This window comes from Columba livia, chromosome Z (genome assembly GCF_036013475.1).
Source record: "Columba livia isolate bColLiv1 breed racing homer chromosome Z, bColLiv1.pat.W.v2, whole genome shotgun sequence".
Lineage (NCBI taxonomy): Eukaryota > Metazoa > Chordata > Aves > Columbiformes > Columbidae > Columba > Columba livia.
Genome location: NC_088642.1, coordinates 27,644,261 through 27,660,291, shown reverse-complemented (window position 1 = coordinate 27,660,291; position 16,031 = coordinate 27,644,261). Strand labels below are relative to the sequence as shown.

The window sequence follows — 16,031 nt, the reverse complement described above, 5'->3', positions numbered from 1 at the left end:
AATATACAAAAGCATTAACCAAAATGCAACAGAATACTCCAGCATCCAAAGTTTAGCAGTGTTGAGATTTGGGCAAAAAAGTTATCCAGCTTTGGGTTCTTTTCCTGGTTCAGGTAAGAGTGCAGTTTGCTTTTTCATCTAGCAAAAAAATCCATACACTTCCATTACGATCCACAGAAAACTTTGACATTTCTGAGCTAAGGAAAAGTGAAGTCATGAAACCGCTAAGAATCAAAGGAGTGCAAAGCACCATAGCGCAGTTTTGCACTCCATTTTTCACCTGGTGAACAGGAGCTACTTTTGTTGCTGACATTAGAGGGCAGTGTTGTTACAGTATTACTACACAAAACAACAGCATGGCTATATGCCTTTTTCTCAAAAATAAAGCTTAATAAATGAGTACATTTCAGAAAGTCAATGACAGTTTGCTGTTAAACAGGTCATAAAAAAATGAACTGCACTGCAATTAAGAGTATGCAAGTTAATAAGATAAAGAAGTTTCTGATAGAAAGAAATACAAGGAATTTCTATTCGTAATAGCTGTCACAGATACAGCCTTTCCATCAGTGCCACTTACCACGGGGCCTCTCCTGCTTCTTCTTTCCAGCCATTCATGCTTCCAGGCTGGCATACATGTTGCCTTGAGTTTCTCCCTGATCATGCGCTCTTCTGGGCGGTCATCCATCTTCTGCAACCCCCGGAGGGTTTCTTTATTCTCCATGTCACGACTACAGCAAATAAAAAAAATAGGATCATAAATATAATATAATCACAAACAATTATTTGTAGTTGAAGTGCAATACCACAGCATTATTAAACTTTGTGCCACCCTCTTCTCCTCCTTACAACCCAGCTGTTAAAACGTTACTTCCAATTGACTGCAGCAAGCCTTTTAAGAGTTACGACTAATTTGCTAGTCTGACATTTGGAGCAGACCTGTTTTGAGGGCTAGTTCTTTAAAATATGTGTACTGCCTGTAACACTGGGCACCCAGTAAAAAGCAAAGACTTGGAAAATATTGAACTGATACAAAAGTCACCTATGTGTCATGTCATTCACCAAAAGTTCCACGGTGCTGTGATGGTTCATATATACCTCGGCAATCTAAAGCTTGCAATCTCTAAAACTATTTAGGAAATTAATATACATTAATATCAAAAATCTTCCACCTTCACAAGATGCACAAACATGAAACCATGTATGCAGTGCCTCTCCCTATACACGAATTCTTCCTCGAAAACGAGGACTTGTCAACTAATACAAATTAAGTATGATTACACTAGACACCAAAGTCATGAAAGTAAGGCTAATCATGAGAGTAAGGCTAGTTGCCTTCACAGTTGTTTTCTGAGTGACTGATGATGCAAAAGCTCTTCAAGTCAGCTATAATTATAGCAATATTCATAGCAAGTTCACATCTGTAAAATGAAAGTGTAATCCATCTGGGCTTGTACTTTTTTCATTTTTAACCTACAGCAAAGTAGTTGCTTGTGATTGCTGGCTACAGCAGAAAAGCAAAAGATACTGTCTGACACTGAAAAACAAATAGGAACAGTCTGGTAGATTTCCTGATTCTGTTGAGCTACCTGCTAAACCACCAAGAAAACCACATTCTTAAGCAGCAGTACATGATCTCCACCCATCTTCTTCAAGTTAGCCGCCTTTAAAAATAAGCAAGCTTGATCAAGCCAGTTCTCAGAATGAAGTTTTATTAACAAAAACAAATCCACAAATCACAACTTAAAGTGGAAGATAAAACTACGCAATTATTTATTTACAACCACTGCTTTCGTGCATGCAGTCTTCAGCTTCTGAAACATTTAGCTATGCAGTTAAAGCTGTATTTATGTACTGTATCACGACCTACAATATATTCCCTATAATGTTAGTTGCATTAAGATAATGTTAAAATCATAATTTTTATCTTCATCAGCAATGTATTATTAAGGTTGATTCATCAGAAATCCCTACTTAGAAAAATGATAAGTTTCCACTGGTTAAGAAAGGTTTCTGTTATTTTTTTTTTTTTCTCTCTTTGTAGAGACAAAGGAAACCAAATATTCTGAGGCAGGAAATAACTCTTCCTGTTCAGTGCTGAAACGTAATAAGCAGATGGATATTGTAAACAAAATGTATTTTCTTTCAAGCAACATCTAAACCTACTGTTAATAACCAATTTTAGACACTGAGATTTGCGTCTAGCGATTAAAGACTTAAAAAATGTTTATAAATCAAAACACAATCCACCTAAGAATGAATATTTTTGCAGAGGTTAAGTAATAATGCTTGACTTCAAAACTAAAAACCCGTGACATAAAAATACTTTTATCCCAGCACTGAATTCCATACTATTGCTTTCTAAAAAAACAAAAGAGAGAACAAAACTAGTGACAGTTCATGAAAAAAAAATAAATATATATATATTATAGCAGCAGGTAGATTCCAAATGGAGAATGTGCCTAAAAGTTTAAAACAGGGGAGAAACTACTGTGTAAAAAGGCTCAACTTTACATTTCTTCCTCCATAAAAAAAATACCAGTTCAAAGACAAATCTTTGTCTAACAACAGTACAGCTCTGAAATAATATAGGTGCAAGTTAAACATAGTTACCCTGTTTTTTCTATCAGTTATTCCACGGCAAGAACCATCTCAGTTGCATGAATACTTTGTATACAAGACAGAAAACACTATCCCAGCAGAGAAAGAATGACACAGTAATTCATTTGTTCTTATAACCATGATTAACTTCCCAAGTGATATAAAAAAAGGCTTTTAGAGGCCCTTGGACTTGAATTCATGAACAATGTAATACAACAGCGGAGGCTTCACAATCTGTGCTTGTTCTCTAAAAAGCAGAAGCAACTATCTTCCTCTCATGTGACAGCTTAACCGATCCACTCTCGCCTGCACAAAGAACTCTTGTGCTTTCCCTCCACGCAGGTGGGAAAGACCAACCGAGTCTGAAAGCTTTTGCTTAGTACACCATGGTTATCTTCTTGCAAAATTTAAGTATTATGTGTATTTTTATAGAACACAGCATCTGAAGTGCTCAAGAAAACTTCATATTTTAACTCACACTTAGCTAAAATATTTATTAAAAATTCCTATACCGTTGGATGGGTGGAAAAAACATATTTCCTATGACCGCACAAACCTCCTGAATACTGCAGACATCCTCATTTTGTGGCCCTCAACCTGCAAGATTATTATTATTTTTTTTTAATCTAAAGCAAATCTCACTTATTCCAGGCAAGCTGCAGTTTTCCTACATGACAATGGTTGCTACTCTCCATATCACTGTACCTCAGCACAAAATAAAAATAATAAATCCCAAGCATACTCTATGGAGGACTTGATCCTGCAGGGTACAGAGCAGTCCTATTTATGAGTCAAGGTAACTATGCCCTTAAGTGATGCTTTACTTGAAGCAGCAGTGACAGGGTAGGGGAAGCTCAGGGGCAGGCCAAAAAGCAAACCTCAGAACAAGCTACTTTGGTCCAGGGAGTCCGATATTTTGCAGCAGCCCACCCCTCTGCTTCAACAGGAAACAAGGATTTTGCTTTTAAATGTTTCAGCTTTTCATGAATCAAGCAAAGACGATACAAGGCTTTTTGCAGATAAATTTTAACTTTTAAACTTTATCCCCCACCTCTTCCCCACCTCACTCCCCCCAGACAGCATTAGGGATCTTTTAAATTAACATCTTGTGCAGAGAAGACAAAATGTCCTTTGTTACTTTGTCTTAATTTTGAAGACTTGCAAACAGTAATTGAACAGTTAGATTATTAACAACTTGTTCTCTATGGATCAGTGATTTAATATTTTAACACAAGGTATGCAATACACGTTACTTAGCAAACTTTCGTGAAATGCACAAGATTCACCTCCGAATAGTTCAGTGAATTTAAAACTAATTCCTTGCAAGCATTTTTCTTACAAAGACCATTTAATAGTATATGAAAGCTGAATTTTAGCTCCAATTAATTTTCCTGTGCTTCTCAATGTTTAGAAACAGTTACACATCCTGGCTTCTCTGCTATCTTATTGGACTAACAGCCCTACCCAATGACCATGCTGCACCTGATTTTATTAACAGCGGGAAAACAGGAAAAAGGCAAGTTCTGAAATAGGAAAGAGTCAATTCACCAAGAAAACGGAAGCTCCGTCTCCTATATCCACAAATACCCAATCATAAGAAAGAACAATCAGCGTATTTAACAACAGGTTGTGAGGAGAAGAACGTGGGGTTTGATGGAAAAGCACTGAATGAGGAGGAATGAATATGGGAGAAATTACATATTCTGCTCGGTACAAATGCTACATGGTGACAACCAATTCTGGGGACAAGCTTACGAGAAATGTATAAAACTCATTTTGTCGACCTTAAACAAGAATTAAGAATATGAGCACTCAGCTAACTGCAACCAAACCCTCAACAGGTCCAGAGAACACTGGGCTAGTAGGCTGGCCTGCAGGTACTCTAGGAGGAGCACTCAGTGTGGGGAGCAAGGACAAAGAGTTAGCCATTCCCCAAAATGAGGTCAGCTACTAGTGTTTTAGATATCTTCTTGCCACTAACAGTTCCAGTACTGCTCACACTTTCCCTTTTGCCACTAAGTATTTTTAATGATATCAAGATCAGCAAAAAACAAAACCAAACCAACCAGCCAACAAAATCAGATCAAGATGGGCAAGGCCTGGTCTGTCCTCTTACCAGTCTCCTATTCCTTCTCTTCCTGAGCCACAGCTCCTGGCACCTATCATCTAAACATTTGTGTTCATCCCAACAAAGCAAAAGATCAGCTATGGCACATTCTAGTAAAATGAAAAACTTGACAGTGAACTTCCTCAAACTAGTACTAAATGGCAGCAACGGCTACTTAAAGACAGCATTAAACATACTGCCTCATAGAGGCTAATGAATTTGGCTTCCTAAAATAGTTACAGGGATTTTAGCCAAATGTCATAACTGTGAAATTAAGTTCTATGCTTCTGTGAGAGTGCCTGACAAACACAAAAGGAAAAACAATAAATCATATTTCATTCAGGCTGAGAGTGTTTGGGTTGTTCAGCCTGAAGAAGGGAAGGCTCCAGTGAGACCTTATTGTGGCCATTCAGTACTGAAAAGGGGTCTACAAGAGAGATGGGGACAGACTTTTTAGCATGACCTGTAACAATAAGATGATGAGTAATGTTTTTAAACTACAAGAGGGGAGACTCAGGCTAGACACGAGGAAAAAATTGTTTACAATGAGGGTGGTGAAACACTGGCACAGGTTGCCCAGTAGATGCCCCAGTAGATGCCCCATCCCTGAAAACACTCAAGACCAGGCTGGACGGGGCTCTGAACAACCTGATCTAGTTGAAGATGTCCCTGCTCATTGCAGGTGGGTTGGACTAGATGAGCTTTGAAGGTCCCTTCCAACCCAAACTATTCCACGATTCTATATTCCTCTTTTTCTAGCTGCCTCAGCTTCTCCAATAGCTCTTCATCCTCTTCCCTTGAGAATACTCTAGGCTGTCTCTTTGTTTGGCCAACACACCACCCACTGAAGTTCACGAGGAGTATCTATTGAGTGGTACTCAACACCCACTGTTTGCCTTTCACTCACGTTAGAAAATTGCTACTTTCTTACATCATTTAGATGTATCACTAACAAGCATTCTGCATTATGTTATATATATGTATTACATTATATATATATGTATCTTCTACATATATCTCGAAAAAAACTACAAATACATTTATATGTTATAAAAACACAGAAAAAGCATAAATGAAACAGAAATATTACACCCTGCAGGTTCCTGTTGATCCTCTGCTGCTCAGGGGATCACAGGCTGCCGTATGAGAGGCACTGTTGGAAAACACCATCAGGTGGCAGCCATGGCACCTTTACTTCAAAGTAGTGTTAGAAGCTAAAACACCCTATTTCTTACAGCATTTTTCTGTAAAAGGGAAACAAACTTGTACAGAATGTGAAAATATGAAAGAAAAACATTTCTGTTACTTGGCTCTAAAATGAGAAGTACTGAGGTTACACCTCTGCTAGTTTGGTAATAATTAATTAATCCCAGTTTGATACACCTCGTCGTCTCTGCCAATAATGTCATTTTATCAAGTATTTTTCCTGTGTATGTCAAAGGGTGCATTTTGAAATAGAGTATTTCACTGCTAAACAGGTCAATATTCACAACCAAGCACTAACTCTACCGAAGGAACCATCACCTTCAGTGGAACCTTACAGGCCCTGGTCAAGAAGGATCATCCCCCTCAGTGTGGAAAATTCACATCTCCAAAGACAGATGCCTAAATTTTCAGAGGTAAATTAGCTGCCTGAATTTGTCTAGCTACTATGAACTCAAATTCCCCTATTCAGTGATTCCAAGTTGGTTACTCCTGATAATCTTCCTTTCCTCCACAGGCTTAGAGATGATATCCAGAATAAGTTGTTCTATCACCTTTCCAGGGATGGAGGTGAGGTTGACCGGCCTGCAGCTTCTTGGGTCCTCCTTATCACCCTTTTTGAATGCTGTACTGACACTGGCTTTCCTCCAGTCCTCAGGCACCTCTCCTGCTCTCCGTGATCTTTCAAAGGTGATGGAGAATGGCTTGGCAATAACATCTGCCAGCTCCCTTGGCACTCATGGGTGCAATCCCATAGGGGCTCACGGATTTGTGATCCCTGATCCAATCCTCCGTGACCAGGGGAAGGTCTTCCTTTCTTCAGACTTTGCCTCTTACCTCCAGGATCTGGTATTCCTAAGGGATGGTCTTATCAGTAAAGACTGGAGCAAAGGCAGCATTCAGTAACTCTGCCTTCTAAGCATCCTCCATCACCAGGGCACCCAAGTAATTCAGCAGCAGGCCCACGTTTTCCCTAACCTTCCTTTTGCTGCTGATGTACTTGAAGAAGCCCTTCTTGTTCTTGATATCCCTGGCCAGATTTAATTCCAAGTGGACCGTAGCCTTCCTCATCACATCTCTGAATACCCTGACAATGTTGTACTCCTACCAAAGTGGCCTGTCCCTTTTTCCACATTCTGTAAACTTAATTCTTCAATTAGAGCTTTTTCAGAACCTCCTTGCTCATCCATGTAGGTCTCTTGCTACTTTGGCTCACAGGGATGCACTGATCTTGAACCTGGAGGAAGTGATGCTTGAATATTGACCAGCTCTTTTGGACCCTGCTACTTTCCAGAACTCTAATCCATAAGATTCCTTCAAGTAGGACCTTGAAGAAGCCAGAGTTAGCACTCTTGAGCTCCAGGGTTGTAATCAATCCTACTTATTGCCCTGCTTCCACCACACAGTTTAATCTCTTTGGCACCAAACTGAGCTTTGTATTCAGACTTTTTAAGCCTGTCATACCTCATAACAGCAGTACTAGGTGAAATGCAACTGGCTAAGATGTAGAAATCATCATATCAGAAGAGGTATGGTCCTTGCTGAGGTAAAAGTCTGCAGCCATGAACAGAAAAACGGGACTACAAGTATGTTAAAACCCAAAATAGAAGTCCTAAACCAAAGTTCTCACTGCAGATTATTTGTATATGTCCATATATTTGGCATATGAGAACATTCATACTGTTTTAAGTTAGAGTCTATCCTGCTTATAAAGATAAAATTGTTTATTGCATATTGAATGACTGACAGGGTAAAATGTCTCCACACGTAATTCACAGGATGAAGAGCTTCTTAGACCATTTAACTCCCCTGTTCCCAACAGAGAAGATCAGATATTTTATAGAAAAAAAATTATACTTTGAATCAGCTTAAGATAATAGGAATATGCAAGTACAGCTGTGCATACTATGTTCTACATCTCCAGTTAGAATGGTTGAAATAGGCATACTTAGCAGGATAAGCTACACGGATTTTCAAAAGCTAAAATATATTAAATGATTTCTGGAGGAGTTACAAATAAGAAAGGGAATTTAGACCACTCTAGCACCATTCAAACCAGCAGAATTTTCAGCACATACCAAATGTTTCAAGATTGCTGCTGGAAAGAGAATTTAGCAGTTCTCTCAGTAAAATATTATTATAAAAATGAACAATATAAGAAAGAAAATTGAAAAAAAAATCAAAGTCTTACAAACATGTTATTTCTAGCAAAGAAACAACATATTCTAAAATTTAAGTCATAATGACTGGTTAGGCAATACGTGGCATTTAAGTCAAATGGAGAATCAAAATGATTCTTTCCAAAACAAGTAAGTCTTTCAATAATCTAAAGCTAAATTCAAAAAGTTATAAAACCCAACACACTCTGGCCTTAAGGGAGACCAGACACCCAGAAAGAAGCTTAACAGGTTTGCTCTTGTTATTTTCTGAAGAATGGTTTGACCGCCATGCTTCTGCGATAAAAATCACTATTTCTTACCAGGGTTATATTTGTTTCTTGGGTTACACTACTGAAAATTGTAGCAAATTATTATTGTCACCTACTAGTTGTACTGAAGAAGCAGCTAGGAGTCACGAGGCAAGATCCTAGTATCCCAATAACGGCAATTTGTTTTTTTAGTTATGTGTCTTGTCGGTGTCTGGTTTTGTTATTTGGTAGCGATCTTTTCTAAGCTTATGCTTAAATATATGGGCAAGAAAAATGCCAAGAAGAAAAAAAAAAACAACAATCTGAGTTACACTGGCAATTAATATGATTTCTTCTGATACAGGACTAATAAACTGTACTAAATAAGTACTACAAGTTGCTTAAAGAGTCTTGCTCACTGACACTCAGAAAACCCATTCAAAACATCCTCATCCTGTCAAGACTCATGCATATCCTGAATTTTGCTCCAAAAGACAAAGAGGACAAAACATTTCCACATATATTTCTGTCTCTGCCATAAAAAGCTTTCCTTGGGTGCAGAAATAAAGTGCAAAACTCCTTGCAAGCCTATTTTGAGCAACTGCTAGGTGAAGAAACAGAAACCTATAGCAATCCATTAGAATCCTTCACCCACTTATAGCAGATCCATAGAGCACAAAGCATTTTCTGTCAGCGGAAAGTCACATGCAAACAGGCTCTCACCATGAAGACCTAGACTTAGGATCTTTAGTTCCTTAACCCTCATACATATAACACCACTGTACGTACACAGCATACTCTGGGCTGTGCCTCCCTGGACAACAAGACCTTTCGCTGATATCTGTCTACTAATCTAGCCACAGGCCAAGCATACAGTAACTACGCCCACTTTAACAATGGCAGTTACTATTACAAATGTTTATTTTTGTAAGAGAACAACAAGCTAGTATGAAAAAAAAAAAAAGGCAGGAAAAGGCATTCAAAACTTCTGCAAGCATTTGGCTAAAAAACGGTTATAGTTTCAGTAACTCCCATTTTGGCTTCTTTAAAATCCATAGTTGAAAGAGAAAATAAGTGCAGGAATCTTATCTGATGAGGAGGGGAGTATTTAGTGAAGTGAATTTAAAAAAATAATAAAAAACAATCATTGTAGCAAAAAAAAAAAAATCCATAATAACCAGTTCTGTGATAACAACGCAAGGAAACTAATTAACTAATTACTGGACAGCAAGTTATACGGACTACTCCTTACCAAAAAATACACAATTTTTTCTTATCATCCTCAGTGTACTCCTGAGATTTTCTTTTAAAACTTTGTTGCATTCTTATCTCACAACAACGTACTAAGTTTTTAATTTATAGTAAAGCATCCTTCTTTAGAAATGTAATTCTTGACACTAATTACCAATTACATACTGGCACAGTAAAAATGCAGTGAGTTCACATCCCTTTGATAAAGGTCTAGGTAAAGGGAAAAGGATACCTTCACTGTTTGCTTAAAAATTAACATAAAAATTGCAGACACATTGGCAAAGCAGCGTGAAAATGTAACAAGAGAGAAACATCACTTTACGAGACCTTCAGCTTGTCACCAGTGATTTGAAGAAAGACACAATGTCCTATACGAACAGAGTTTGATCAGAAAGGCTTTGCATTCAAGTTTCAGTAGTCATTCCCTCCCAGGCTCCTAAGCACAATGTATTATCCTGTAAGCAAGCACCTGGGAAAAACTATTTCATATCCATGGGCACCTCACAATAAAAAAATAAAAATAACACTACACATATCTAGAAAGATGCATTAGCATGGAATTATATAGCTAGATATTACACTTATGGAAAAGGAGTAGTCTAACTACCTGAAGGGAAGTTATAGCCAGGTGGGGACTGGTCTCTTCTCCCAGGCAGTTAGCAATAGGACAAGGGGGCATGGGCTTAAACTCTGCCAGGGGAAATTTAGGCTGGATATTAGAAAGAAATTCTTTACAGAGAGAGTGGTCAGGCATTGGAATGGCCTGCCCAGGGAGGTGGTGGACTCGCCGTCCCTGGAGGTTTTTAAACTGAGATTGGACATGGCACTTAGTGCCATGATCTAGTAAATGGACTAGAGTTGGACCAAGGGTTGGACTCGATGATCTCTGAGGTCTTTTCCAACCCAGTCGATTCTGTGATTCTGTAATTTAATCAAGACATACTGTGCAACAGCAACTGGAAGCAGTATTAAGCATATATACAGTATCTGAGGGGGGTTGTAATTAGTAAGAGCATTTGGGACAGCTGGACATACTTTTTCCTATCTGTGAAACAATCTTAATAAATGGAACAAGCAATTTATTTTTATCTCATGAGATATGTGGTCCTCCTAAGTCCCAGTTCATGAAAGAATAGCACTATTTCACATAAAGGGTAAAGTCTTAGTTTAAATGAGACACTGGCAGTGAATAAAGATGCCTTCATTGCCTTCAGATTTCAGTTAGGACACTGATTTCCAATGGACTACTGCCAACCTTCAGCAGGTTTTGTGGGCCATCAAGCACTCTGTCATCTCAGTACGTACAGCTTTACATGTCAGCTCCCTGCATACCACTTTGACCACATTCCTGAGTTCTCCAGACCAATTACTTCAGTAATCATTACAGGGAAACTAGTAAGTGAAAAATATTATTTTTTTTTTTAAAAAAAGCAAACCTAAACTTCGTGCAAAAAGTCATCAGATAAAATTCTGAATTCCAATCAAGTAAATTCTATGGAGGAGCTGAGCGTGGTGCCTTTACTTAAGCCACTCAGCAGCCTACTACAAAATACTTTGGCTACTTCTCATTTCTTGCATTTATTTTTTTTACAACTAAAGAGCATTTTTTTTTTATTCCAGGATAGCACTTTTTAGGATTCCCATGCCTGCCAGCTACAAGAAACCTTTTCCTTCCATCAGGATTGTGTAGAGTGCTTGTTTTGTAAAACTTTGTAAAACTGTACTGATTACACCACCACAACGCTTTGAACACAAAGCAATTCTGTGCCTAAGGAAGTATGTAAAGATCAAAAGACACGACAAACAGGAAAAAATAAACCACACTGTAGAACAACCTCAAATTTACACTGATACTCGCCCATCTCCCACTACTGTATTATTCAAACATTCTGGTACATGTACTCACATGGCAGTTGGAACAAACCTGTCTCTAACCTCATGTTGGACTTTGAGGCCCCAGAATACAGTGAAAATAAGTAATAATGTTTAAAAGTAAGTAATGAACTCCAGATCATGCCAACTGTATCTAAGTTTCACAGAACGATGGCTGATTTATTTCTGCTGTTAAAAATCCCTTTGAAGTAGAACAGAGGAAAGTTTTCCAGAACTGGAAAGTTAATCTTTCACTGTGCTTTCTAATCAGCAGCACAACTGAATAAGAGAATAATTCCAGTTCATAACTCCAATCTGAGATCTCCTCCCCAAGGTAACTGTACACATTTTGGCTGGGAAGGAGTTACAAGAGTAACTCAAATTTTCATATACTATTGTTAGGCAAAATCAGAGTAGCTAAATTTACCAATGTCATCTTTTCATTGATCCAAAAGAATCAGGGAAGGAGGAAAAAAAAAAAACATGCGTGAGAACCACAAAATTTATAAACAGGAATAAGCACAGGCAATCATGGTATACAAGTTTTATGGACGTACAAGGCAGTTTGAAAAACTATAAAAAAGTGGAACAGGTGAAACTGTAAAAAAAAAAAATCTTAAAAATACTTATTTCAAAAATATCAACAGCATCACTTGAGTAGTTTTATTTATTGCCATGGATAGGTATCACCTTAAAGTGACTTGTAAGAAGGCTTTTTTCACACAAGCTCAAAAAGAAATGACCGTTGTCTTCAAAGAGGAAGCAGACTTACATTTTTGAAGTTGCAAAATATGCACAATTGAAAAAAAAAAAAAAAAAAAGGCATTTACTTGCTCATTGAGAGAACCATACTCAACAGCACTGGTTATAAGGTAGAGCACTGAAGGTATTTTTTGGTGGGATGTATGCGAAGTGTATCTGCAAGACAATTATCTGGAGCATGGGAATATAGAGATATATGTATACTTCAGGCAGAGGAGACGTTTTCAATGGCACTGACCTCTTTCACACATCAGACTCTCTTAAAAAAAGGAACTTAAGAAATGGAATTACAATAATCCACTTAAAATTCGAGTTTGGCTTTATTTGGCACGCACTTTAAATAATTAAACTGACAATCATCAGAGAAGGAATAGAGTATTTAATACTTTACAAGTGCACAATGCCAGATCTTTCTTTTCACCTATTTGCCCAAACTTCTTACTTCAGCAGAAACTGTCAGCATTCGAGCTAATAGGCTCTGATTTCCTGTACACTGTTGACCAGTTAAGATACCAGTTACCATTTAAGGTTAGTGATATCTACTTTTCTTCAATCACACAGGGCCTACAACTACTCAGACCATCTTTGAGGCAGCTGATGGAATAAGCCCAGGGGCTGCAAGAAAGACTACAAGCCATAAGCCAGTAATCAAGGGAAGTTTGGTTAGTAACTGCCATGCAGTTCCTCCATGCCAAAGGACCCTGAAATGTATAGATAGGAAGCAATTATTAACCATTTGTACAGTACCTTTAACCACTGCTTCAGCTGAGATAGCAGCACTCAGTGAAGTACACAGCTTCAAAGAAAAAAAAAATAGCACACAAGTGTACTTTCAGATTTTTAAATTGCTCTCCCACATAACTCAAAAAACAAAGATTGTGTTTGTTCTGCAACACTGTACACTAGGCTTTTGTGGACTACTCGTGTAAGCTTATCAATGAACTCCTCAAACATCCATCTTCTGTCCACAGCTCTGTCCTCCCTCTACAAATCAAGTCTGAAGTTCAATGGAGCAATTCTCTGGAATTCTGACACTATCAATAAGCTTACATTAGGAAACCTAAAATAATAATAACAAGGCCCTATTCATGAATATTCCCAATATAAGGAAGAATGCTGGGATGCTCCCACATGAAGTTCACAATACCTAAGCATTCACATACAGCAATGACAAGGTTTCCTTGCTTCATCCCTGCCTCCCCACCCCAAGGAACTAATTACAAAAACCAGTATAAGCACTAATGCTTACCTGAGCTTTACAGTGAAGTAAAAGCAGTGTACTGCTTCCCTGAGATCGGAAAACCAGAATGTACTACTGCTTTTGTAACAGTAACTTTACTAACAAAAATTAAGGAATACGTAAAAGTAAACTTCATACAATCTGCCAAAATTAAAATTAAAAACATTCTTGATAGGTTGAACATCACTTAGATACTCGTTCCACAGTTTTCTCAAACTTCCTATGAATTCTGTTTGATAAAGTTGTACAAGCCTCCTATTGTCCATCTGGAAGATGACTTTTCACTATTCCACATGAGAAGCAATGCTTTATTTTAAATTAAAATTATGAGGAATTAGGTTTTCTTTAGATTTTCTTACCAAGCCCAGGTTTACAGCATGGTTTTCAAACATCTTGAGTTGTAGGTTTTATTTTTCATTGTAAAATTATACCTTTGTAGATAAAAGTCTTGCTTTTTGGTTTGTTTGTTTTTTGTTTTGTTTTGTTTTTTCCCCAGAATTTGTGAAATATACTAAGCTATAAATCCTGTAGAAATGTGTAGACCCTTGATTCAGAAGTGCCTGCCCTAAAAAATAAAAAAATAGAGTCAAATATCAATATCCACTTTTTTCTTTTGAGGTGTTGTCCATCACTATGCAGATTTGGAATCTCATGGCATAACTTATGTGGCTGCATTTCATTCATTTGTATTCAGCCACTGAAATTTTTAACATAAAAGTCCACTGCCAACAACATACTAAACTGAAAGCACTTCCTTGTCACAACTATTGTAGTTCTACATTTCACAGCATGCCTCCCTAAAAAAATAACTTGCCCAAGTGCTGCCATCCTGAATCCATCTGAAACAACATTCCAAATATTTCACTCATATTCCTCTGCTTCCTAGTTGTCACTACCACCAGCATCTGATTAACAAGAACAATCACTATTAGTAATTAGTGACTATGATTCAGGCAGCAGTGGAATTGAAAACACTTTTGCATTTAAAACAGCAAGAGAAACTTCAGTCCTGAATTGCAGAGATTTTATTTAAATTATCCCTGCATGCTTTTACTTTCATAAAATGAAGAAATATCAGAGCTTAGATTTTCAGCTTCACATGTACTAGCACTGCCCTTGGATTTTTTTTTTCTAAGAAAGGTCTTACACGGCAACTCAAAACTATATGGGAAAAGCACATAAACTGTGCCAGTCCCTGATACGAATGTCTCATTCATGAAGGGTTCATAAAGTGAATGTACTTCATGTTAAATTTTGCTGCTGCCAACCCACTGAACATTTTAAAAATCCACACATTAAATAGAGCACCTGCTACACGAAGCCCCGTGGACAGGACATTATTTCCATAGCACTGTCAAGTTTGAAAAGCAAGACAGAAGAACTGTGGATGCTGCTGCAAGCATATCACATGAATCCCTCCCGACAAGGACACTGTTTCAATGGACAGATGTATTTTACATCTTACCTGTATCTGGCTACATATTAAGTTTTAACACTGTCCTCTAACGATGTTGGATTTCAGATAGTTTCAACACAATTAATTCACAATCGATGCTGTAATGATGAAAGGTAGGAAAATGCGGTCTCGCTTACAGGCACACTTATCTGCTCTAGAGAGAGACAGCAGAATCGCAGCCCTCGTCTCCTCGAGCAGACGGGTTTTCAGCTTCACACCTACTGCTGTCAGTCACTATGACCAACTTCACACAAAAAACCAGCACTGGGTGGAATGTGCACACAAGCAGTCAAACGAATAGTCCATGCCACTGTAAAATGCCTTCGATTTAATCGAGTTCAAGTACTAATCAGAAAACACAGTTACAGCAGCGGGTAACAGGCATTTAAACTCAAAGACTGCTTTGCTCCCCTTTCCAGGCAAGTGGCAGGGTTTGAGATGATATACTGCAGGCACAGAGCTAGCTACTACATGAAAGCAGCAGATTTAAAACCGACACCTCAGCTGAAAGTTCTGGTTTTTATGCACTTCGGTCCCTAAATAACAGCTTCCCGATGACAATTTTTAAATCTAACTTCCTAAAGTTCAATTTATTAAGAAATATTAATGTTATGTCATTAATAAAAAACCCCTATGCAATTATTCTTTTAAAATTTGTCATGTATAAACACAAGATACATTTTCCCTAGTTAACTCAATTAAGTAGAAATGTATGATTTTAACTCAAAAAACAAGTAGAGCCGACAATTTTACCTTTAGCATTCAGCTAAAGGATGTCTCATACAACGAAAGGGAATTGGACACTCAAAGTCTACTCTACAGGCCAGAGTTGGACTAATCACAAAACCGAAAAATCAGAAGTCCTGCATTTTTTTGCAACACTGATCAGCTCACAGCAGGCTGCAATGAAGTTCTAAAACCTTCCAATCTACTTGCAGTATGTCACAGAGGTAGTAAGCCATTTTAGCAACACAGTGTAGCCTTTAAAAAAGTGGAACTGAATCCCTGGCAATTATATCAAACCGAAGGTCAGAGTGAACATCTGTAAAGCTGGAGGTACACAGAGATTATTGAAAATTTATTCAATGGGACAACATAGAAAAAGTAAAAATTGCAAGTTTTGTTTCTTTACTAA

General features: G+C 37.8%; 1 protein-coding gene across 3 annotated transcripts in view; it reads right to left on the bottom strand.

Annotated features, from left to right (window-relative positions):
• MAP3K1 (mitogen-activated protein kinase kinase kinase 1) overlaps positions 1 to 16,031 on the bottom strand; it is a 62,821-nt gene that overhangs the window by 22,273 nt on the left and 24,517 nt on the right. For all 3 annotated transcript variants that reach the window (XM_021284870.2, XM_065045236.1, XM_065045237.1), the window contains exon 2: positions 578 to 728. In XM_021284870.2, the coding sequence (XP_021140545.2) occupies positions 578 to 728 (151 nt within the window). The remainder of the gene's footprint in view (positions 1 to 577; positions 729 to 16,031) is intronic.